The following is a 24,446-nucleotide window of genomic DNA, read 5'->3' as shown; positions in this document are numbered from 1 at the left end:
CAATCCTCCTAAAATCTGATACACTTTCTGTGCCTCAACCATAAACCGAGGAATGAAGCGACAACTTCATTTTAAAAAGCTTATTTTTCATACTACTCAAACACATTCCAAATTTTGTACCCATGAACCTTCTATAGTCTCCCTTAACCAGCCAGTTAGCAAAGTCATTTCAGCAGTACTATTTAAGTTACAAAATTCAGTAATTTTTAAAAATAGCATTTTAGAAAAACCCACAGCCATCGCTAATAATCCTTACCTGAAAATTTCCTGTGTCAACTCGATACTGGTACATTGGATCGTGTAATTCATTAACTCTGAAAATATAGTATTATTAAAAAAAATCACAGATTAATAACTAGCTTACTTTTCATTTTTTGCTTTCATCTGGCTTTTATTTTTTCTAAGATTTTATTTATTTGACAGAGAGAGTAGGAATGGGGGCAGAGGGAAAGGGAGAAGCAGACTCCCAACTGAGCAGGGAACCCCATTGTAGGGCTTGATCCCAGGACTCCAGGATCATGACCTGAGCCGAAGGCAGATGCCTAAACGACTGAGCCACCCAGGTGCCCTTCCTTTGGCTTTTAAAGAAACTTATTAACAGCAGTGCCTAGCTGGCTCAGTGGGTAGAGCATGCAACCCTTCATCTCAGCGTCATGAGTTCAAGCCCCAAAGGGGCTTTTATTATTTAAAAAAAATAGGGGCTTTTTTATTTGAAAAAAAATAAATCTTTTAAAACTTTATTAACATAAACTACTTACCAACCCATAGTAAAAGACTTTTTAAGAAGTAATCCTAAATTTATGAGAAACCCTAAATTTCACATTGAAAATGCCTCCAGTGCTACTAAACTATTTGCCTGCAGTTGTCATTACTGTGAAGCTACAGTAATTTTGTTACAAAAAAAAAAAAAAATCCCTCTACTATCTCTCCTGCAATGTAACCAACTACTTTCGGGCACCTTTTCAATGGAACGTATGGGCATTGGGAATAGACGAGCACACAAAGAAAGCTATACAGAAGTAAACGCCAGTTTCCATGCAACTCATTTTAAAGTGAAACTGGGTAACTGAGTAGTTGAAGAAGCAGAGACAGGGCAGGGAGACGAGGTGGGCTGAGCGCTTGCATCACTGGGCCGTGGAGTGCGACGTGCCAAGTGTCAAAACCATACCCCTGGAACAGAACTCAGAAAATCCTACTAGGGTGCCTGGGGCTATGACTACATGAGGCTTCAGCGGTGGTCCCATTTTACAGAAGGACAAAACTACTAATTCCGCTAAGCGTCAGGAGCTGGTGCAGGGATGGGGAGTTCACAGACACAAGCCCAAGGAGAAACTAACGTTTCTGTGGGCAGGGGCGAGCCAGGACCCATGAGCATCATTCCTACAGAAGACGATGTCTGCCACTTTGAAGGAGAAATCTAAAACGACATAGTCTTTTTTATTGTCCTTTTGAGACTAGAACTGTGCTACCCTTACGTGCCAGTCACGCTAAAACAAATCCTCGATTCAAGTCATACTGTCAAGTCCTGAAATCCTGGTGACAGATTCCAGCTGGGTTCACAAAATACAGTAAGACTCCGGATCTGTCCTCCGTTGTCAAATGCTTCCCATGCCTAAAGTTCCACACATAATAGAATTACTCACGTCTGCCATATTCCCAGTGTGACAGAAGCCAACCACAACAGTCCGACAATGAAGAATTTGGGCAAATAGAAAGTCAAACACTTCCTTTCTCCCTAAAAATAAAAAATGGTAAGAAATGATTTAGTAATTCTGGCAAACCATTAAGTACTAGAAGTACACACTAGATCAGAGGTACTCAAGTCATTTCTACATCCTTCTGCTGACTAGGGCTGAACACAGATTCTCCAGGAGCAGTTTATCTGCAGGAGCAGCACCAGAGCGTGGACCAGAAGGACCAGGTCCCCGGCACCCTCGGGCAGGGCTGAGGGCTGATGCTCACCTGAACCCGTATCCCGTGGTACACGCACAGCCAGAAGAGCAGCAAGGCACAAAGGAACACAGACTGGAAGAGATCGTCCAGCATGCCTGGAAACCAGCTGTTCACCAGGAAGGAGAGGGGGAAGAACGGATCTGGAATGCAACCAGCAGAAAGGCCTGGTGGAGGCAGGCTCACCCCACCCAGCCTGGGGCCTCCGTCCTCTGCGAGGGCAGAACTCAGTCACCCTCTCCTCAGTCGGAGCCAAAGGGAGGTAGCGAACTAAAGGCTGTTTTGTTTTCCAAAAAACCTAAAAGCCAATGAACAGATTGCTCCAGTGATCATTACAGAGTGCCGTCTGCTTCCGCCATCCGCTCCTCCCCGCAGGCCTGGGAATCCCGGGGCTGCGGCTCTGGAAGCAAACGCCTTCTGAAGCAGGGGAGGAGGAACAGACGGCAGTGTTTGCCGCCTTCAGCCAAGTTCCAAGACGGCTGTGTCTGTAGCCCTTCCAGGTTTCAACTACCAAAGCAATCACTTATTCGTGCAAGCTGCCAGGCATCTGCCTCGTCCCAGTACACCACCACACACGCGCTCTGGGGGATGCGGCCACCTGTTCCTTCAGGGGCTCCCAGGCTCTTCTGGAGACTCTGGGGCCAGACGGGCTCTAGGACACCTTGCAGCTTTAAGCTTTAAAGGGGAAAGCTCCAAAATAAAAATGGGCACCTACCGTTGTAAAGCAGCAGCAGAGGCAGAAGAATGGACATCCACTTCTGCTCCATCCCCCAGTCTCGCATGGAAAACTTCCGGAGGGAATGTGCAAACAGGCACTGCAAACCAAATCAGGAACGCAAGTCACTGTTTTTGCTGACACCTCACTTAGTACCACATTAAGCCTTCCCAGAGTGATGGTCAGCCAAACCTCCCTCCAAGTTACCCCTTGTTGCACAGACGGCTGAGAGCATTAGTGCCGACAGAGATAAGATGGTGAATCACTGGCAAGGAGCTGCGGGTAAGATGATCACAAGCTGCTCTCAGAGGGGCAGGAGGGGGCAGGGAATATAGTGGCCATAACTCCTCTGCCAAAGGGCAGAGCACCCACCCCTCCCACCTCCTCCTGGACAGACTAATTCTAACAGGTCGGCCCCACAGGGCCACCCAGGCACCTCCCTGGGGACAGGCCACATGCTCCCAGCCATGCAACATCTGCAGATGGCACCAGGGCTCCCCGAACAAAAGCTGAGGGAATGAGGCTGGTAACCATGGTCAGAGAATGTGTGTGTTTTCAAACACCTGCTTGAAGAAGCTGTGTTGAGCCATGAGAGTTTCTTTAAAGTACTTTAAAACACTATACAATATGTATAAAAGACCTGGAGGTTGTTTTGTTTTGATATTTATTTTGTTTTTTTTCTGTACTCTAACATAAGTCAATGATTTTCTAGGCAATTTGGACTTCCCAGGCTGGTGGGCCATTTCTCCCAGTCTGTGAGGCTTAGGCTCATTTCTTTGTTTAAGAACATCATGCCCTGGGTGCCAGCTCTTTGGGCCCCAGGGTGTGGCAGCAGACCTTCGGACAACAAAGATACTTCAAGAAACAGCAAGGATTTCTGCTGCCTGTAGTTCTCCACTCATCTTTAGTAAGTTCTTTAAGGGACTCCCTGGGTGAGGCTGGGACCACCATCCCAGCTCTCTGCAGACTCCACTGTATCTCAGAGCTAAGGATGCATGCACCACATCCCAATGCTGTGTCCTCCCAGCCCACCCAAACCCATGTCCCATGTCACCACCAACTGGCGCCTCTCTCACAGGTCTATCCCTGACAAGCCTATGTCCTTCTGTGTACAGTTAGACTGTGAAGCACAACGTGAGCCTTGGGTGACAACTCGAGTGGCCCCCACCACAAAGGGTGGACATATCTCCAAATGTTACACCCTCCATGTCAGCAAGGAGCAAGCAGCTGATAGGCAGAATGTGGCGCTGAGTACCAAGGCACATACCCTCTTCCTCCAGGATGTATGTATGTAGGTGTGTAGGTGTGTGTGTATCTATTTTCTTCTTCCAGTTTTAAATTCCCAACTTCACGGACCAGACTGGGCCCCTGTGTGATTGCTTTGCTTTAAGGGTAAGCATTCCCCGCCAAAGTTACAGGGTGCTTGTGGACACTGAACTCAGACCCCAAATGAGCCAAAAGCTTGTACTTCCAAACCCACTCATCTGAGGGGTTCCTCTTGAAAAGCCCAAAGACTGAGAGATCTGTTACAATTTTCCAAAGGTAAAACCGCAAGAATGTGCTGTATCTGCCTGGATAAAAAGAAGGTCATTTCAACAAGGCAGGTGATATGGCATTGTCATTGCACTCTGATGAGCATTTACTTAAAAGTTGGGGATTGGGCAGCCCGGGTGGCTCAGCGGTTTAGCACCACCTTCAGCCCAGGGCCTGATCCTGGAGACCCGGGATTGAGTCCCATGTCAGGCTCCCTGCATGGAGCCTGCTTCTCCCTCTGCCTGTGTCTCTGCCTCCGTGTCTCTCATGAATAAATAAATAAAATCTTTAAAAAATAAATAAATAGAATAAAATCTAAAAGTTGGGGATCTGTCATCACTGTAGTACTACACAGAGGTCCTTACTAACAGATGCCATGCTGCTCTTTTTGCATGACAGCATCCTAGCAGAAATACAGCATATTTGGTAATATCAGGTCAGCCCACTGGATGGAACATTTCAGCATTCAGATAAATCTCTCATGTGGTTCACACTTTTTTAAAATTTAAATTCAGGTTAGTTCGCATAGAACATAATATTGGTTTCAGGAGTAGAATTCAGTGATTCATCACTTACAGACAATACCTGGTGCTCATCCCAACAAGTGCCATCCTCAACCTCGTCCCCCACTCAGCCTATCCCCCTGCCCACCTCCCTTCCTGGTTTGTTCTCTATAGTTAAGAATCTCTTATGGTTTGCTTCCCTGGTTCACACTTTGATAATCATAATTCATAAATTAACTCTGCTTTGGTAGGGTGCTGATGTGATCACTCAGCAAATGGAACTTACCGTGACAATGAAGGTAAGCACCACAAAGAAAAATCGGAACCAAATTTCCAACTGGGAAAATGCCGGGTCATAAGTCTTCCACTAAAATGTAAAGTAGGAAAATAATTTGAAAAAAAATATGCATTTAAAAGGAAGTACACCAGATTATTAAAATAATGATCTTATACAATGAGTAATTTTAAATGTTCTTCTTTCCTTATGCCTTCTCACATGTTCTAAAATTTTAACATTTAGTGCATTTTATTTTTATATTAAAGAATGCAGACTTTGAAAATTTTAATCACCAAGAGTTGAAAATAGTTTTAAATAGTTCATACTAATGATAAATCTGGTAGACAAATTTATTCTGTAATTACAACAAGAGCATTTGGCTCTTAAATCTCATATCAAAAAACAATGCTGTTGGGGTGCCTGCGTGGCCCCTGTCAGTTAAGTGTCGGACTTAAGTGATTAACTTGATTTCAGCTCGGGTCATAATCTCAGGGTCGTGAGATCGAGCCCTGTATCAGGCTCTGTGCTGAGCATGGAGCCGAAGATTCTCTCTCCCCGTCCTCCTCTGCACTCCCACCCCACTCATACACTATGTCTCTAAAAAAGAAAAATCAACACTGTCAATCCCCTTATTAGAAAAAGCCATGCTTTCCATGAAAAGAAACAGATTTGGGCAGCCGGGGTGGCTCAGCGGTTTAGCGCCGCCTGCAGTCCAGAGCGTGATCCTGGAGACAGGGGATGGAGTACCACTTCAGGCTCCCTACATGGAGCCTGCTTCTCCCTCTGCCTGTGTCTCTGCCTCTGTGTGTGTGTGTGTGTGTGTGTGTGTGTGTGTGTGTGTATCTCATGAATAAATAAAATCTTTTTTTTTTTTAAAAAAGAAACTTTTAAAGAAGATTTTATTTATTTATTTATTTATTCATTCATTCATTCATGAGACACACACACACACAGAGGGAGAGAGGCAGAGACACAGGCAGAGGGAAAAGCAGGCTCCATGCAGGGAGCCCGATGTGGGACTCGATCCCGGGTCTCCAGGATCAGGCCCTGGGCCAAAGGCAGGCGCTAAACCGCTGAGCCACCCAGGCTGCCCAAGAGACAGATTTTTAAAAGATGCAAAAATGTATGTAGGTAGGATGTTCTAAAAAAGATTAAGTGAAACACATAAATATGAATCTGACACCAAAAGGTACAATGGAATTACAGGTGTCGGCTCTATGTTGAGTAGATTCACTCCTATCAAGTGCACACCTAACAGAGCTGAGGATGCCTGTACCACATCCAAACGGCAGGGAGAAGGCAGCCCTTCCAATCCTGGTCACAAGTCAAATTTATCACCAGACTCCCACAACACTGCACTGCACTAATGAGCCCCATTGTCTAAATGCATGGAATTAAAATAATTTGAGCAATTTAAAAAATCTACTTCAGAACAAAGTTATAGACATTAGATTTATCTAACTTACCTGAAACATTTAAAATACACACAGAGGCACATATACACACAGTTGAAGACACTTGACAGTCAGTGAAGGACAATAATCTCCAGCTGATAAGAGAGGTACACCCTCTAGCTGCCCCAAGCCATGGTGGCAAGGTAGCCCAAGCACAGAATCATAAACACACTGCTGGGAGTCCAGGGAGACAATCCACTGGCTGTGATTCAAAGGACAGAGCACCAAGAGGAGAGCTCTGGACACCTGCCAAAGGTGGTCCCCCTCATGTCTCCACCTGAACATTGATCAGGGCATGAGTGTGAGTAAACCACCTGCAGCAGGAGGAAAAGTCCCTGAAAGGATCACTGGCACTCACAGAGGGCCAGGAATAGTGCCTTCTCCTATGGGCAGAGAGAGAAAATGCACAAAGGTACACTGGGTAGCATACCCCAAATGCTTTTTCCCCAGCGCTGGGAAGAAAGTAGCCTTAGATTTCATGCTGCCGGGACCCCTGGGTGGCGCAGCGGTTTAGCGCCTGCCTTTGGCCCAGGGCACGATCCGGGAGACCCGGGATCGAATCCCACGTTGGGCTCCCGGTGTATGGAGCCTGCTTCTCCCTCTGCCTATGTGCCTATGTCTCTCTGCCCCTCTCTCTCTCTCTGTGACTATCATAAATAAAAAAATTAAAAAAATAAAAAATAAAGATTTCACGCTGCCTTGGTCCCACCTAACAAAGTTTAAAAACAAGGCCTATAAATAAATAAATAAATAAAGCCATTTCCAAGTAACTTGGAAAACATCCCAGAACAAATTTCAAGGATATTTATAAAAACACAAAATCTAATACCAATAGTGTCTGGCATTAAATAAAAAATACCAGGGGAGCCTGTGGCTCAGTCTGTTAAGCATCTGATTTCGGTTCAGGTCATGATCTGACAGTCCTGAGATCGAGCCCCATGTTGGGCTCCTTGCTCAGTGGGGAGTCTGCTGCTCCCTCTGCCTCTGCCCCTTCCCCCTGCTCATGCTCTCTCTCGCTCTCAAATAATATTTAAAAAAAATTTATTAAAAAAAATAAAAAATACAGACAAGTGACATTGTGCATGTCAACTATATTCAAGAAAGTAAGAACAGGAAAGAAAGAAAAAAAATACATAGTACATTAAAAAAAAAAAAAAAACGAGAAAATCTGAACCATAACAAGTAATCCTAGATTACACAGAATTAGCAGACAAGGACAGCAAGAAGCTCAAGGAAAGTCTGAGCATATGAGGTCGGGACTTGGAAGAGGAATAACAATGGAACAGACCTTACAGAGATGAGCGAACATGGGGAAGTGACAATAGATATGATTTTAAATGAACCAGATCAAGAGTGAACAGAGAATCAGTAAGTTGTGAGACAATTGCACGTGGCCTAAGAGATGTGTCTTTGACCTCTAGTGGTGGGGGATGGACAAAAGGATAAAAAAAAAAAAAAAAAAGAAGAAGCAATAATGACCAAAACTTTTCTAAATTTAATGAGAACTATGAACTCACAAATTCAAGAACTCAAGGGTCCTAAGAGAAACAAAAAGTACACTGAGGATTTTGGAAGGTAAATCAAATTGTTTAAATAAGTAAAAGATAAGTCTTAAAAATAGGCTTAGAGGGGGTGGGAGGGGGAAAAGCATCTATTCAGAGGCCAATGGTAAGGAAGGACAACAGATTTCTTGCCAGAAAAATGCCAGCCAGAAGGCATTTTCAAAGTACTGTAGATAAAAGTCACCATGAAATACCACTATACGCCCACTAGGATGGCCAAGATTAAAAACATGACCATACTGGGTGCTGATGAGGATGTGAGGTAACTGGGGCTCTCTCACACACTGCTGAGGGGATGTAAAGCAATACAACCACTTTGGAAAACAGTCTTGTCAGTTTCTTAAACCGTCAAACACACCTCTACCATATGACCCAGCCACTCCAAGGCTAGGTATTTACCCAAGAGACATGAAAGCACATGTCCACATGAAGATTTACTCACAGGTATTCACAATAGCTTTAAAACAGCCCAAAACTGGTGACCATCTAAATGTCCCTCAACAGGTGAAAGGACAAACAGTTTATGCTATATCAACACAGTAGAATATTACTCAACAAAAAGGAATGAACTGATACACCCAACAGCACCAGTTATCTCAAAATAATTATGCTGAGTGAAAGAATTCGAACATATTGTATGACTGTGTTTATCTAAATTTTTTTTAGAGATGTATTTATTTATGAGAGAGAGAATGAGAGGTGGGTGGGGGTCAGAGGGGGAGAGAATCACAAGCAGACTCTGCACTGAGCATGGAGCCCAATGTGGGGCTCGACATCATGACCCTGGGATCACAAACTGAGTTGCAATCACGAGTTAAACGCTTAACTGGGCGAGCCACCAAGGTATCCCGTGTTTACATAAAATTTTAAATAAATACAAATTAATCTGTAGATCAGTGGTGGTTGGAGGATGAGAAGGTAACAGGGGGAAGAGGCATGAGGAAACTTTTAGGCACTGAGGGGTATGCATACTGTCCTTATTATGGTGATTGTTTCCCAGGTGTGTACATATGTCAAAATGGATCAAATTTTATATTTTAAATATAGTGCACTTAAATACAGTGCACTTCACTGTAGGTCAACTGTACTTCGATAAAGCCATCAAACAAAAACCAACTATTAACAATCAATGTTAATGAGAAAGCAGAGATCATGGTGATTAAGGGCACATGAATTTTGAAGTCAGAGACTCAGGATCAAATCTTAGCTCTTCTGTTTTCTAGTTGGGGAAACTAGCTTAATATCACTAACCCTAAGATTTCTCTTCCATAAAATGGGAATACTATTACCTACTTTGCAGAATTATCAGAACATTTAAGTAAGATGAGGTAAAAAAAAAAAGGTTAGCACAGTGCCCGGCATAAAGCACAAGTTCAATAGAGAACAGCCACTGTCATAAATCTGAAACATAATGCAACTATTACGACATTGCTATGCTGTTTAAATTTTAAAAGTATCATTTACAAAACAATCATGGTGGCAGTTATGAGCACTGATGGGGGAGTAGCAGAGTGAATGTGATATCAAACAGAAAAAAGTATAATATGTATCTTAGTTGAAAAAACAGATTGCAAGGCACAATCAAGAAGACAAAGAAAAAGTGTTAAGCATCAGGAAAAACTTCGTAAAATATGTTTAAAGTGACAGTGATGAAAGTATTTGACCTTTAGGAGAGTCTAACTCTTAAGAAGGAAAATAACTAAGGACTCCCTTTATAAAGGAGAGAGATGCTGTCTTACAGCTTCTGACAGAACAGTATAAAACAACTCGCTCACTTTAAAAAAATAACACAAGAAAAGGGGATCCCTGGGTGGCTCAGTGGTTTGGCACCTGCCTTGGGCCCAGGGCGTGATCCTGGAGTCCCGGGATCGAGTCCCGCGTGGGGCTTTTTGAATGGAGCCTACTTCTCCCTCTGCCTGTGTCTCTGCCTCTGTGTGTCTCTCTCTCATGAATTAAAAAAAAAATAAGAAAACAATGCTTTCTCCAATAAATATAGCTAAACGCAAAACACGTCTTTAGTTCTGAACTAAGATTTCACAGGAGGGAGGAGGAAGATGATGAAGTGGAACTCACTCAATCCTGGCCTTCACGGCTGTGTCCGAGCCCTGCGCTGGTGGCAGGTGCACCACGGATGCTGGAAACCGTACTGCACCCAATCCGCTGTACCTATGCTCCTGCAGCACCTTCCCCCTGTCTGTCCTGATCCAGGAAACCACCTCCACACATGGTTTCTCTCCGGGATACTGCCTACATAGCAGCGGCTAAGAGGAATCACCTCTGGCTTCCTCTGTGACCAGACCAGACTCCCAGCTCGGTCTGGTATTCACTTGTGCCAATGGCTTGAAAAGTCGTTCTTTCCCCGCCAGTGAGCCCAAGAAGACTGTGGGGAGTTCAGAGAACAGGGCCCCGGCCCCTCCACGACAAACAATGGCCCCGGTGGTGCCAGGGCTAGCAGAAGAGCCCCCGGGGATTCTATGGGACAGATGTCCAGTGCACACGCCAGAGCCACGATTAGGACCGAGGCCACCATATGGACCTCACTGTATGGAATTCAGGGGGAGGGGGCTGTTTTCGCATTTACTTTAAGTGTGAATGTGTACATTTGAAATTAAAAAGTAAAATAAGTGAAAGGAAATAGAGTTAAATCCCAGAAAACATTCAAGCTTTAGACATTTACTTCGAAATCTTAAAGAGTCATGAATCCCTTCTCTGGCATGTGCGTCAAGGTCCCCTGGCCTTCACAAAGCCACCTTTGTTCTTCCAGAGACTGGGCACACCCTGCGATACCACAAACTGACTCTGGAACAAACCTCCGCTTTAGAGCTTAGGCCACTGCTCCCTAATCCAAGTCGACAGAGTTTCGGTCTGGTTCTCCATTCATCCATTCAACATTTGTTGGGCACCTACTTTGACTATATGCAAGCAAATACGATATCAAATACTGTGCAGACGTGAAACCATGAACGTAAATAAATTCCATAACAATGCCTCCAGAACTGCTATTTTGGCAGAAGACAAATGCCTTGTGACATTCCCCCTACCTGCCCCAGCCCTGTGACTAGGAAAGGCACAGGAACACACAGGGGTGGGGGCACATCAGGGTGCAGGCTGCTCCAGGTAATGGTGCTCCCAGCAACCTTGTGCCACAGTAAGCAACCCCCTGTAACTGGTTCCCAGGTTCCAAGTCATAGCCTGGGTTTCCAACACTTGAAAACTCATATAAAAGACATTATACAGAAATATCTGGAGAGGGGATGCCTGGGGGGCTCAGTCGTTGAGTGCCTGTCTTCTACTCAGGTCGTGATCCCAGGGTACTGGGATCGAGTTCCGCATCGGGCTCCCTGCAGGAGGCCTGCTTCTCCCTCTGCCTATGTCTCTGCCTCACTCTCTCTCTCTCATGGATAAATAAAACATTAAAAAATATATTTGGAGGGGAAAAGCTTAACATTTGCTTCTGTAATTTGTCATATGAGAACAACAGAGAGCAAGTATGACTCAAGAATCCAGTCAGTCCTTCTCAAAGTGCTGCTGGCTACTAGTCCTCTCAATTCACATGGAAACCAGAGGGTATCTACTGGACAGAAAACTGAAGGACTCAAGAAAGCATGTGCTGTTGTTTTCATCTCATCACCCAGGGAAAGGTTGTGGCTTAGGAAGAAAAAGGAAATGAAATATGATCAGGTGATGGCAGTGTCACTCAAGAACTGAACTAAAGGGCATTTAGTGGGGGGAAATGCCCTGCTCAGCCCTGGGGACACCGGAAGCTGATGGGATGTGTGTAGAGAAGGTGTTTGAAAGGCTCAGGAGAAAATGACAAGGAAATGGGTAAAAGCCACCTGCACCATGTTTAAAGTCTACATTCCACTGCATATGCAGAGCACGGCCAATGAAACAAACTTTTTAAAAAACACAGGAGATAAGAGTATCTCTGTGCCTGCAAGACCTGGAGGGTGGCCTGGACTTGAACATGGCATCAGGATATGTGCAAGATGTCCTCAGAAGAACAAGAGCTGATAGAAGAGGCAGAGACAGAAGGAGTGCTGCTCCACTTCAGACAGATATGTATGTAAGGAGAAATCAATGAACCAGAAGTTCAGAATTTGAGAATGACAAAAGAAAACTTCTCAACATAAGGGTACATGGCATTAACAACAATGCCAGACAGAAGATAAAGTCCACACAGCAGGCAAGACAAGAAAAGGACCATCAAAAAAAAAAAAAAAAAGAAAAGAAAAGAAAAAGAAAGAAAAGGACCATCAACCATCTAAGGATCTGCTTAAGGGCAGATGTAGTCTGCCAAAAACAGGGTGACGAACCCTTAAGGGCTGCCCTTGTGATGATGCTCTCCCTTGCTAGGTTGGAGAGGCTATCAGGGTAATTTTCATCCTGAACTCGATTTCCATCAACGAGGAAGAAAACTGGCTAAAGGAACCGATGGGGACACCCACAGACAAGTGCCTGCGTGGTTCTGACAGCCCTTAGGGAAGAGCCACAGCCACCAGCACACATGAGGAGAACAGCGAACACAAGCCTGCAAATGCCAAAGATTTCCAACAACAGCAAGAGAAACCCTCACATGTCAAATTCTGTTAAAGAGGCAAGAACTGTCTAAAGAAATGGGTGCGGATCAGCACATCCTGACAGATAGATCAGCAACCTGACGAGTTTGGATTTTTAAAGTGCGCCACATATTCACTGAAGTTTTTACTGAAAGGAAACGAACCTACGAAAACCTGTGTGTGTACCCTCAGCATATGACTCCACACACGATCACACATGGAACACACCAATGTGAACAGTGTTTGGATCAAGAAATGCCATCACCGCATCCCAAAAGCCCCCCATACGCCCCTTCGAGTCACTAACTACCCAAGTGACACTAATCCTGATTTAATGGCTCAGATTCATTTTGCCTGTTCTTCTAATTTACATAAATGGAAGCACACACCGTGTGCTATTTTGTATTTGGCTTATTGCCTTCAACATCATGCTTGTGAAAGTAGCTGTCACCACTCCTCCTCACTGCCATGCAATACTCCACGACAGGCAGGAACGTGCCACTGTGAGCGATCCTCCTACTGATGGTACAGTTTGCAGCTACAGGTACCATGGTGCCAGGACACGCACATTGCAGTAAACGTCTTCTGGCTGAGGTATGTGCCTCTCTGCGGTAGAAGTCACACCTCCACTAGCAGAGTATAAGAGCTCTGGCTGCTCCCAGCCTTGCCAGCATTGCCATCATCTTGGCTTTTTCAGCACAGCCATTCTGATGGATGTATAATACTATCAGTGATATACTTTTAAAATGTATTTTATTTGTTCTACTTTGTTTACTTCCAAAATGGAAATGAAGTCAACTTGTAATAAAAAGACAAATGAGAAAGGAACAATTTTTTAAGTTTTTCAAGAGGTAAAATTGTAATGGAAGAGGGCAAACAATTAAACCTGTACCAGGATGTTAGTGACTGCCACGGTTCAGCATAAAACTTATTTCTGAAATTGCTAGCAGCTAATACCAAAAGTGAAATGTGATGAGATAAATAGCTTGATCTAGGTCTCCTAAAAGGAGTTAATAACAAATGGTCAAAAGGAATTCTGTTCGGAGGTTTAAATCGGAGTTCACAACATAATGGATACTTTCCAACAGCAATTTCATAAAAGATATAGACACACTTTCCATAAGGTTCTCTGCTTTCTTAATGCATCTCTATATAAGTTTCAGACATAATACTAAACCGTGATTTTCTGAGGGAGCTTTTCCATAAGTAAGCTTCTCAGAGTGAACTGCCAGACGGTATCTTAGGCTTCCCCTTTCAAATAGCAGTTGTCTTAGGAGCCTTTTTGAAAAAAAAAATAATTTTCTCTTCTGATTATAAAGGTAATAAAAAGCTCACTATAAAGAAACAGAAGCAAAGAAGAAATTAACCATTAATCCCACCACCCAGAGATAGCGTCTTCTAGCATTTTCTATAATAAAAAATGTTAATCAGCACTTTGAATTCAGATAGTTTTTTTCCTTTTTTTTAAAGATTTCATTTATTCATGAGAGACACAGAGAGAAAGGCAGAGACAAGGCAGAGGGAGGAGCAGGCTCCCTGCAGAGAGCCCAATGCAGAACTCGATCACAGGACCCCAGGATCCTGACCTGAACCAAAGGCAGACACTCAACCACTGAGCCACCGAGGTGCCCCTTCTTTTCCTTTTTTTTTTTTTTTAATCAATAGCAGTCTGTGCTATCTGTTCTATTTTGTGACCAGTTTATTATTTTAATAGCTGCAGAAAAATTTAACCCAGAATTCTACTGAATTATAGATTGCTCCCAACCTCCTGCTATGAAAAATATAAATTTTCGGGTATTTTTCTAATTGTTTTGTTAGAATAAATTCAAAGAAGTAGAGTTACTAGGTCAAAAAGAATATGCACGTAGAGGCTCTGATACACTAACAAACTGCCCCCAACACTGAAATCAATTTATACCCCATTAACCTGTATGGAAGAGCTTGTGTCCTTGTATCTTACTAATCCTAGATGTTGTTTTTCTTGCAGGTGTTTTACCATTTGGCAGGTTAAAAAAAAAAAGCATTCTTTTTTGAATTCTCTGACTTACCGGTTTATAGCAAGGATACACATCATTTCACAAGCCTGTTGGCCATTTGAATGTCTCCATCTGTGAAGTGCTATGGTGTTACCCCTCAATTCGACCCATATATATTTATTACAAGCCTCGCTGTTGCCAAGCACACTGTTGGGTACTGGGAATAGAGAAATGTGCAAAAGTGGAGAAAAATCTTAGGTGACAACCCCGTAGATCCCAGGGGTCCCCTGTATCAGCATTCTAGATGCTGAAGAGCACTACCAAGAATGATGCCCTGACCGATGGCATCATTCCAGGTGAGCTGTTCCGATGGCAACTTCCTTGCTGCGCCCTCCAGTGAAAGAAACCACATCACCTGCTTTCTTGAGCAACAGTGGAATGACGTGTACCAAGTTTATCTAAAATATGGACCAGGGATCCCTGGGTGGCGCAGCGGTTTGGCGCCTGCCTTTGGCCCAGGGCGCGATCCTGGAGACCCGGGATCGAATCCCACATCGGGCTCCCGGTGCATGGAGCCTGCTTCTTCCTCCGCCTGTGTCTCTGCCTCTCTCTCTCTCTCTCTCTCTCTCTCTCTCTCTCTGTGACTATCATAAATAAATAAAAATTAAAAAAAAAAAATAAAAATAAAATATGGACCAAATTACCTAGGAATAACTCTAAGAGGAAATAAACAGAAAAGAAGGAAAGAGGGAACCTCAATCAAAACGAGCCATGTTGGGCAGCCCTGGTGGCTCAGCGGTTTAGCGCTGCCTGAAGCCCAGGGTGTGATCCTGGAGACCCGGGATCGAGTCCTATATCAGGCTCCCTGCATGGAGCCTGCTTCTCCCTCTACCTGTGTCTCTGCTTCTCTCTCCTCTCTGTGATTCTCATGAATAAATAAATAAAATCTTTTTTTAAAAAATGAGCCATGTAATAGGGTCCCAGTGGACTGAGCCTGCGAGGAAAGTTACTGAGAACTCTGAGAAAGGCTTTTAGGGGACGAAGCTCCCATAAAGATGGAAAGGAGAGGTCCCCTGTCTGAGAAACATGGTGCTCTTTGCTCTCTGCATTCTTGATTCAGGGTAATTCTAAAATAGCAAAGTCTTAAGCACAGATGGTTAGCACAGGATGGAATCAGCGTGCCTGAGCTCAGGGCATCTATCTCAGACCCTAGCAGGGTTCAACCTCTGCATCATGAACTTGAGGACACAGGCAGGATGCTGGCCAGATGTTCTGAGGACAAAGCTCTAGGAAATCTTCAATACCACAAAGAATACAATCCAGATTCAAATTCAAAAGTTCAGAAGAGGCTAGACCCAGAGGCCAAAACCAGTGAAAAGAAATTCAAGAGCGAAGTGTAACATCCGAGTGGTGTCTGAGAATTGTTACAAACCAACCACAGAAGCAGAGAATAAAAAAGACCAGACTTAACAGCAGTTATGGAGGAAAAAGTCTGAGGGGCATTTAGCAATTGGCAGAACACAAGCCGACAGGTGACGCCACTGCCAGAGGAGCCGGCTGTCTGGCTCCAGCCACACCTGGAAGGCCACCTGCTCCTTCTACTTCACAAGCAGCCACTCCTCAGTCAGGCTGCCTGGGGCAGCCCCGGGAGGGAGACCTGGAGCCCAAGGGGTCCAGAAGCCACCCCCAGGGCCATGTGAAGGAAAGGAGGAACCTCAGTGGAGCTGAGACAACATTTTTAAATGTCTGCAGAACTATCATGTAGATAAAGAATAAAACTCATCTTAGGTAGTCTGGAGTCAGAACATGGGAAAAAAAAAAAAGTAATATGAATATTAACAACAGGTGCCATTTGCTGAGCGCCTGCCTACAATGCTGAGCATGGTGCATGATCCCCAAACCCAGCCAAACTCCAGGCTCCCCCCGCCCCCAGGAAAATGGGGACCACCAGTGCCACCACGGAGGTGGGCCATATGAGACAGTCCATGTCAAGCACACAGAAGAGGACCTACACATCAAAACCTCTCAGTAGAGGGCACCCACCAGTCCAAATAAAAACCTGCAGGTGAATGCTCATAATGGCATAAAATGGAAAAGAACCCAAATGCCCATCAACCGATAAGCAGACACACAAAATGGAGTCTACCCACACGTGAAATACTCAGCAAAGCATAAGGTGCTGACACCCTCAAAAGCACAGACGAACTCTGAAAATACTACATGTAATGAAAGAAGTCTGCCACAAAAGACCACATACAGATGAATCCATTCACACAAAATGTCCAGAACAGGCAAATCCAAGAGACAGAGACAAGGTGAGGGACTTCTCAGCACCTGGGGGTAGTAGGGAGGGAGGGGGAGCCACTGCTACCAGGCTTCTCCTAGGGGATGGGAGTTGTAACTCAGGAGAGCACCAACTTTTCAAAAGGAACCCATGACCACCTTCATACAATTGGCACAGCTTTATGAAGCAGCTGTTTGCAGATAGGGAAACAGGCTCAACAACACTCAGTTGCAGAGGATGTGCCAGGATCCACACCAGCAAAGACCCGCACTCCTGGTCACTACGCGGGTTATTCTGTGGAATGAGCAAGTGGAAGAAACAAAGAGGCTGATTTCAGCAGGATGCAGGACAGCAGAACAGCAGAATCTCACAGTGACAACAGCACCCACCCCTCACCAGAGGTCCTACTGGGGCCTGAGAGCAGCTCTCAGGGCTGGCGAAGGGGGACCCACTGTGTTCTTCTTCTACCAGGACGGTGGTTCACCAGATACTCTTACTGACCTTCCAACTGGAAGGCAATTCTCTGTCCTCTCTGTTCTAAATCTCAGAACACCACAAAGGGTTTCCAATTTCATACTGTTTCTTGAAGTTATACTTGGTTCCATATATTTAAGAAATTATGGTTTCCTTATAGTTTTTAAAAACTGTACATCTTCCATTGTTCAAAACAACATGATTTCAATGCTGAGATTAATTTCAGTCATTTGACAGAAGGATGGGAGCTAAACAGACAAGCACTGGAAACACCGAAGCCAGTTGGTATACTCACCGTGAAGTTCATTTCCTTGATGGGTACCTTCAGGTGTTCAAATCCCACAATCACGGTATACTGAGTGTAATTTAAGTAGCCAAGATGAGCCACAATAATTTCTGCACACTTCTGCAAAGATGCAAGGAAGAGCTGTGTCTTTAAAGCAAGCATGACTGGCTCCCCCACCAACTGACCCATGAAGTAACACATTTCAACAACAGATGAGCAGAACTAACCATCTCCAGGGAACTTGCCAGAGCCCAGAAAAATTCAGATGGCAGCCAAAAACAATTCTTAGAAAGAAAGAACCAAATGGATATTTTTGGAAACAAATAATAGATGATTTGCAATCATTAGAATCTTTCTACTTTGGATGATTCAAAATAATGTCACTTGCATAAAAAATGTTAACAGTACAACACAAACCTGACATTTGCACAAATACACTAGGGGGGCAAGAGGAGTGTGAGTTAAGACACAACAAATCAGACCCCTGAGCTCACTCTCTCTTCCCTACTCACTTGCACAGCTGCTGCATGATACCTAGAGTGACTGCCCCATCACCCCAGTGCCTGTCCTTCCCTACGCGGAGCCCCTGCAGCCTCTGTGAGGAGGTCAGGTCCACCCCAAGGCAGACTACAAGAACAACGGCTAGAATGATTACCCAGGTGTGTGTGCTCACTGCCTGCCAAGAGCCCCTGTCTCCTGTCTTGCGCAGTTAGGAACTGCGTCCCCTCTACTTCAGCGTGGCCAGGGAGGTGAGCCCTCAACCTGGATGCAGATATGTCCTCAGCGGCTGGGCAGGCAGTGACCTAGGTGCAGCGACACCACCTAGCACTCCCCTGGGAAGTTCTCTCATAGTCCGTCAGAACAGTCTCTGGGTGGCACTTGTGAGAGCTATGGACAACCGAGTTGTCCTAGCTGGCCTGAGACTTGCCCCGGTTTAACACAAATCCCCCATCCTGGGAAACTCTCTGGTCCTTGCAAACCAGAACGGACCAGTCGCAGTAGCCTTACAATAACATCACTGACTGCCCTTCATCATCACCCACTCGGTGAGAGAAAGAGGAAAGCCAGGGGCCAAAGTACCAGCTGAATCTTGACTCCAGTCTGCCTGGGAGTGGAGAGGAGGCCACCGCCCGTGCACAAACACCTAAGGCTCTCACACACTGTATTTGACTTGATTCTAGCCACTTACGAGGATGGTCAGGGAGGGCGTGACCCCACATTGCAGCCGAGGAAAACACATTTCAGAGGCTGGCCCGGCCCTCTTCCTGTGGGCGACCAACAGAGGCAGAGAGAGTCTGGTCACTTGTGGGGCTTCCCGAGCAACACCTGCCCAGGCCCACGACGCAGACCCAGTGGGTGGAGCAGCTGATTGGGTCTGGGAGCTGCTGCCTCAGGATCTTCAAGCAGATGGCAGAAGGAGACCCCAGACGGGGGTCACCCTCCAACAGGAACCCTTCCCCACCTGAATCCTTTCCTGCCAGGACAAACGGGACTGCTATTTCACTGTTCTGGACCAGGTGGTGCATGGCTGCTAAGGATACAAGCTCTAGAATCAAACAGCATGGGCTGAAATCCTGGCCCCCTTCTCACCATGTGAGTCACCTCGAGCAAGGGCTCTGATCTCTCTGGGCCTCAGTTTCCTCTTGTGTACAAGGGGGGGTTTGATAACAGGGCCTGCTCTGTGGGCCTGCCCCAGGGACGGAAGGACACCTGAATGTCCAGAAAGCCTGGCAAGAGGCCTGTCAGGGAAACCACTTTCCTAACCCTACAATCCACGTGTTCTCTTTTCTGATGTTCCCCATGTCCTCTATGCCACCCACGACCGGCTTAGTCCTTGGGGGCCTCCCTGTTGTACACAGAGCAGTCCCAGTTCCAGTGACTCAGGATTCTGACAGAATATGGTGCCAAAAAAAACCAAGAGCAAGGGCTCCTTTCTCACTTCTGATCACCAGGTTTCTCTATCCCATAACCACATACTGCTCTCTGAAGGAGACACTCACACAAGTAGGCCACTCTTCCTATGAGGCCTGGGCCTCCAGAGGTAGACCAAGGCATCAATCACAGGGCTGGAAACCCGAAGCCCTGGCAATTCAGAACGACCACGGAGCAGCCACAGACCTTCACAGGCGACAAGCAGCCCGTGAACAGCCATGTGTAGACATACCAGGCTGTACACAAATAATAAAAACAGACCTTATATGTGTGTGTGAGAACGTGTGCACATGTGTAAAGCTGTAAGAATTTATAAGGGTATCACTGTATAAAGTTAGGTGAGGGTTCCATGCCATCACTAGTATGATTCAATTATTTTACTTAAGCAGATATGTAACAGGGCAGCATGATAATCGGCGACTGTTCCAAGACACTCACCCCCGCACAGGTGAGGGTCCTTGTCCGATTGTGAACTTTGTTATGAATGAACATGGTGGTCCCATCTTGAGCTACACCGTCAACTTTAACGGTCATGAGGAAGCTCGTCTGAATGGATGTTTCTACAAAAGAAATTCAGTGTCAGAGACCACATCACACTTGCAAAACTAAGTACCCAGAAGGGTCCTCCAACTGCCTCAGCCTCAGCATATTTGAAAACCTCACACCTGTCAGCAAAGTAAAGCCATTCCATATGCTCTACTTCCAATGTGTTACCCAGGGGCCCACGTAAAAAACTGACATTACAGGTTCATCAGTTTTGGTTCACCAAAGGGTATTTCATGGCTAATGAAAGTTTATTTTTAAATTTCCCACATAAGATTTTAACTTTATACTAAAATAAATTTAGATTTCTTATTTTTCTGATTATATAATTTATTGTTTTTATGCTCATTGTTTAAAAAAAAAATCAGAGAACAAAAAAATACAAAGATATATTAAACACTTATAATCCCACCACCCAGAGATAACCATATAATTAACATGTTGTGTCCATCCTCCCAGACCATTTTCTAGGCATACAAATACACAATGATGCCAAATTTATTTATGTTTTTAAAAATGTTACAAAAAGGGGTTAAGTTTTTGGTAATACACTTTTTCTTCACTTAATTTACTGTGGTCATGGGGTTATCTTTCCAAATTCTTTCTAAACCAAAGCACCTCATCTGAATCACATGACACAGAAAATAAAGTGGGTGACCATTTCCTCAGGTCTCTCCAGACAGCACATAACTAGTGCTGCTCCAGACGAGCAGAGCTGAGGCTTTACAGACTGGGATGCTTCAGAGCAGGTTTCTCAGCCTAAGCAGCACTGATATTTTGAAGCCAGATAATCCTTGGCTGTGGGGCTGTTGCAAGCACTGCAGGATGTTCAGCAGCAGCCCTGGTCTTCACCCTCTAGATACTAGTAGCACTCCTCCACCCCAATGGTGACAACGGCCCAAGTATCTGTCCCTAGGGGACAGAATCATTGCCACAGGGGCATCAGAACTTAATCCTCTCCTGAACCCCATGGAAGAAGGCTGCCCCAGCAGCCTTACATCCACTGAGTTAAGCTGACCGGTGCTCCCTGAACATTGAATCCTAACTTTCTCTGGAAGACAATGGCAGACATTTAGAGGGTTTCCAATTTGTTGCTATCATAAAGAAAAATGAGCATCCTTGGGATCCATCTTTGAGCACTCGTTCAAAGATTTTAAAGCTCTCTCAGTCTTTAAGATATGGTGCTTTGTACAAAGAAAAACGGTTCTGAAATGTCAGGCTTCATACCTTTTGATTGATCCAGCTCCACAACACATGTCAGCCATAGTTGCTGATTATATGTAGACAGTGGATTTGAAAGTATTTGAATTGGCTTCAGCTAAGGCAAAAAGAAAAAAAGTTAAGTAATCCATTTGACCTTTTCATTAAGTCCACCAAATACCTCCTGTTAATGTACAAAATTTACATTTAGTAAAAAAGGTCTGTGTTAGCTTTGAAACAGAAACAGGTAGTTTTCCTTTAGACAATATAAGTAGAATTCTGCTTTCCAGAAAAATTAAAGATCAATTTTCTATTGCAATCTCCTCTGTCTCTTGAAGACCTCTAAACAGGCAATGTCCACTACCCACAGCCCTGGGACCACAGGCCTACTTAATAGCAAGAAAAAGCCATCCTGGAGAAAAAAATTAAAAGTACCATGACGAGACATATTATAAGACAATAAAGGACACCAAGCCTATATTTTCATGTTCACAAGCATCATTTCCTCAGTACTAGTATGCCTGGTCTGTTGCTATTTGAGGGGTATTGTTTTCAGCTTTTGGAAAGTCTTAATGCTCTGGAGAAAAAAATTAGAAGGGACATATTGCCAATGATACTTCTGCAATGTGTGCTGAGAACTATACTACTGGCTTCTAGCAGCCATGGGATAGAGAGAGAATATTGCTTAAGATTACCCATCCAAGGCCAAAGAAATGCATTATTTGAATGCACAGTCTTTGAAAATAAGTATGTAGTATCTGTGTTTTACTGCTGGTGGAAACTCCATGACTGAAGGCTTGCCCAAAGCCGTGAGGCATTGAAACCTACCAGAGGATAGTCTATCATCTTTCAGAAGGGAGTCTGATCTTTTGGGAGCAAGTCAGTTTGGTGGGACTGCTGCTATTTTCAGTGTCAGAAGTAAAAAGACTTACATCCGGAGACAAAGAAATTTTAAAAGACCCAACTGTGGTCAGGAAACCCCATGGGGCACCTCTTCAAATCAGATATCCTCAGGGCAAGAGGTAAAGAAAATAAAGAAATGCAAATGTCAGCAGACTAACCAGACGGCCCTTTTAAACTAACAAGAGTAAGAAGAATTAAAAGGTTAAGTTTTAGGACATTTTCCTCCTTTTGCTTTTTTGAAAATCATAAAGGTAAAAACCTTCCAGAGAGCTAGGAGAAGGAAGACAGGGATGTTTGGGGTCAAATAATCTGGTTCAAACATGTTATGGTGCCATGAGAACATGGGACAATTGCATTCAGTTTATAAAGATACAGTCTGAAATGCAGAACAAGAAAAGGGTTTAGTTGTTTGGTCTCTCACAAGTTAGCATTTATTAAAGATTACTGAAATTCTCCAATTGGATGGACCTTTGTTTTTCTCTAAAGATGTTGAAAAAATCAACACATTAAAAAAGAAAAAAAAGAAAGAAAGAAAAAGGTTTTTTTCATTTAAACTGAGTTCATAAAAAAAATAATAAAAAATAAAAAAATAAACTGAGTTCATACCAATCCTGGAGGCACCTGGGTGGCTTAGTCGGTTAAGCATCTGCCTTCGGCTCAGGTCATAATCCCAGGGTCCTGGGATGGAGCCCCACATCAGGTTCCCTGCTCAGCAGGCAGCCTGCTTCTCCCTCTGCCTCTGCCTCTCCCCCCACTTGTGTGCGTGCTCTTTCTCCCTCAAATTAAAAAAATAAAATAAAAAAACCCTGTTCCTGTTAGAAAACCAACGTGGAGACCACATTAACTTGAGTAAATATAGTAAGAAATCATCAGATGCCTCCGGGAGCAGTGTTGGAACTTCCAGTCTAGTAAGAGTTGTGGGTGTGATGCATCGAGGTGAGTCAATGGGCATCTGGAAAAGAACTGCTGTTCCCCAGGTTGACAGCACCATCCTCTCCAGTGCTGCGCTATTACAGTGGCAGAGAAGGTCCTTCTGGCAAACAAGAGCCCAGAGGCCAGCAGTGACAGTGCTAGGAGACATGCGTGTTGCCCAAGCAGCAAGCTTAGCAAGGGTGGTGCACCCCAGGGACCCTCTGAGCAGGACCATTTCTGAATGACCTGTAAGGTTATAGGGCCCTGCTAGCCACCCCTTCGACCCACTCTTACCTTTTTACTATTATTTAGTGAAAAATTAGCTGCAGAAGTCTGGATCACTTTGGGCCCTAAAAGTGTAACAGAGAAGGAGAAAAGCAGGTTATATCTATAATTAATTTGTTGTTTTTTCAAATGCCAAGAAAGATTCACGCCTCATGTACAGATGTTCTTATTTTCCTGGTCTGTCCTTAGAGGACAGAAACACACAAAACACACACCACACCCACTCTGCTGCATTCCCAACACAGGTGAACACAGTGTGACCATCACACCCTGTATGTGGTTCACACGGGATCTATATGCCAAAACCTCTCCTTCACCTCCAATGAGTGTTCACTTTCTAGTACTCGGATCCAAGAAACTATCCATGATACAGATGTCATCTATATATTTTGTAAAGTATAAAGATTTCTGCTAAAAAATGAAGTCACATTTATCTGTTCATCTGGTTAATCCAGTCTTCCAAAAATATTAAGCTCAAGATATAAAAAAGCATAAAATGTATGAATGTATACCCAAAGCTTTTTCCTGAAATAACAGATATATAAGCTTCATGGAATCATACAATGTAACTTTTCAGAGCTTTCGCTTCAAAGGAAAGCAGTGTGAAGCAGATTTTAATTTAACATAATCTGTTCTAAAATCACTCTCAGCTGTGATGCTAGTTTGCTGGGCCGCCTCAGTGACCAAGGAGCCTCCATTTAGAGGAAATACATGAGCATGCACATGAGCATGTAACAAGTTCATAACCAATGCAGCGACATGTGTTCAGAACTCATTCATGAATGCTGAGGAAGCTGTCCTTGAGTGGGAAGGAGGTCTGCACCCACAGCGAGGCTTATTTTAAACAGATCCACAATATGAGCAAACCCCTGTTCCAAAAAATAAGGCAGTCTGCTTTCTCAGAAAGAACTAAGAACTAGGAGTCAGAAAAGTCTAGACTGTAGTCTTAGCTAACTTGGCTTTCTTTTTTTTTTTTTTTTTTTTCCCCAATAGGGGCATATAATTTAAATTTATTAATTTTTTTTAAATTAATTTTTACTGCTGTTCAATTTACCAACATACAGAAAAACACCCAGTGCTCATCCCATCAAGTGTCTG

The 24,446-nt window shown here is 44.2% G+C and overlaps 1 protein-coding gene across 3 annotated transcripts in view; it reads right to left on the bottom strand.

Annotated features, from left to right (window-relative positions):
• TMEM181 (transmembrane protein 181) overlaps positions 1–24,446 on the bottom strand; it is a 75,222-nt gene that overhangs the window by 10,878 nt on the left and 39,898 nt on the right. For all 3 annotated transcript variants that reach the window (XM_041744369.1, XM_041744370.1, XM_041744371.1), the window contains exons 3-11: positions 23,358–23,413; positions 21,276–21,366; positions 19,944–20,065; positions 17,583–17,693; positions 4,988–5,068; positions 2,666–2,765; positions 1,963–2,093; positions 1,644–1,735; positions 257–314 (exon numbers count right to left, since the gene is read on the bottom strand). In XM_041744369.1, the coding sequence (XP_041600303.1) occupies positions 257–314; positions 1,644–1,735; positions 1,963–2,093; positions 2,666–2,765; positions 4,988–5,068; positions 17,583–17,693; positions 19,944–20,065; positions 21,276–21,366; positions 23,358–23,413 (842 nt within the window). The remainder of the gene's footprint in view (positions 1–256; positions 315–1,643; positions 1,736–1,962; positions 2,094–2,665; positions 2,766–4,987; positions 5,069–17,582; positions 17,694–19,943; positions 20,066–21,275; positions 21,367–23,357; positions 23,414–24,446) is intronic.

This window comes from Vulpes lagopus, chromosome 2 (assembly GCF_018345385.1).
Source record: "Vulpes lagopus strain Blue_001 chromosome 2, ASM1834538v1, whole genome shotgun sequence".
NCBI lineage: Eukaryota > Metazoa > Chordata > Mammalia > Carnivora > Canidae > Vulpes > Vulpes lagopus.
This window is presented reverse-complemented; position numbering and strand designations above follow the sequence as displayed.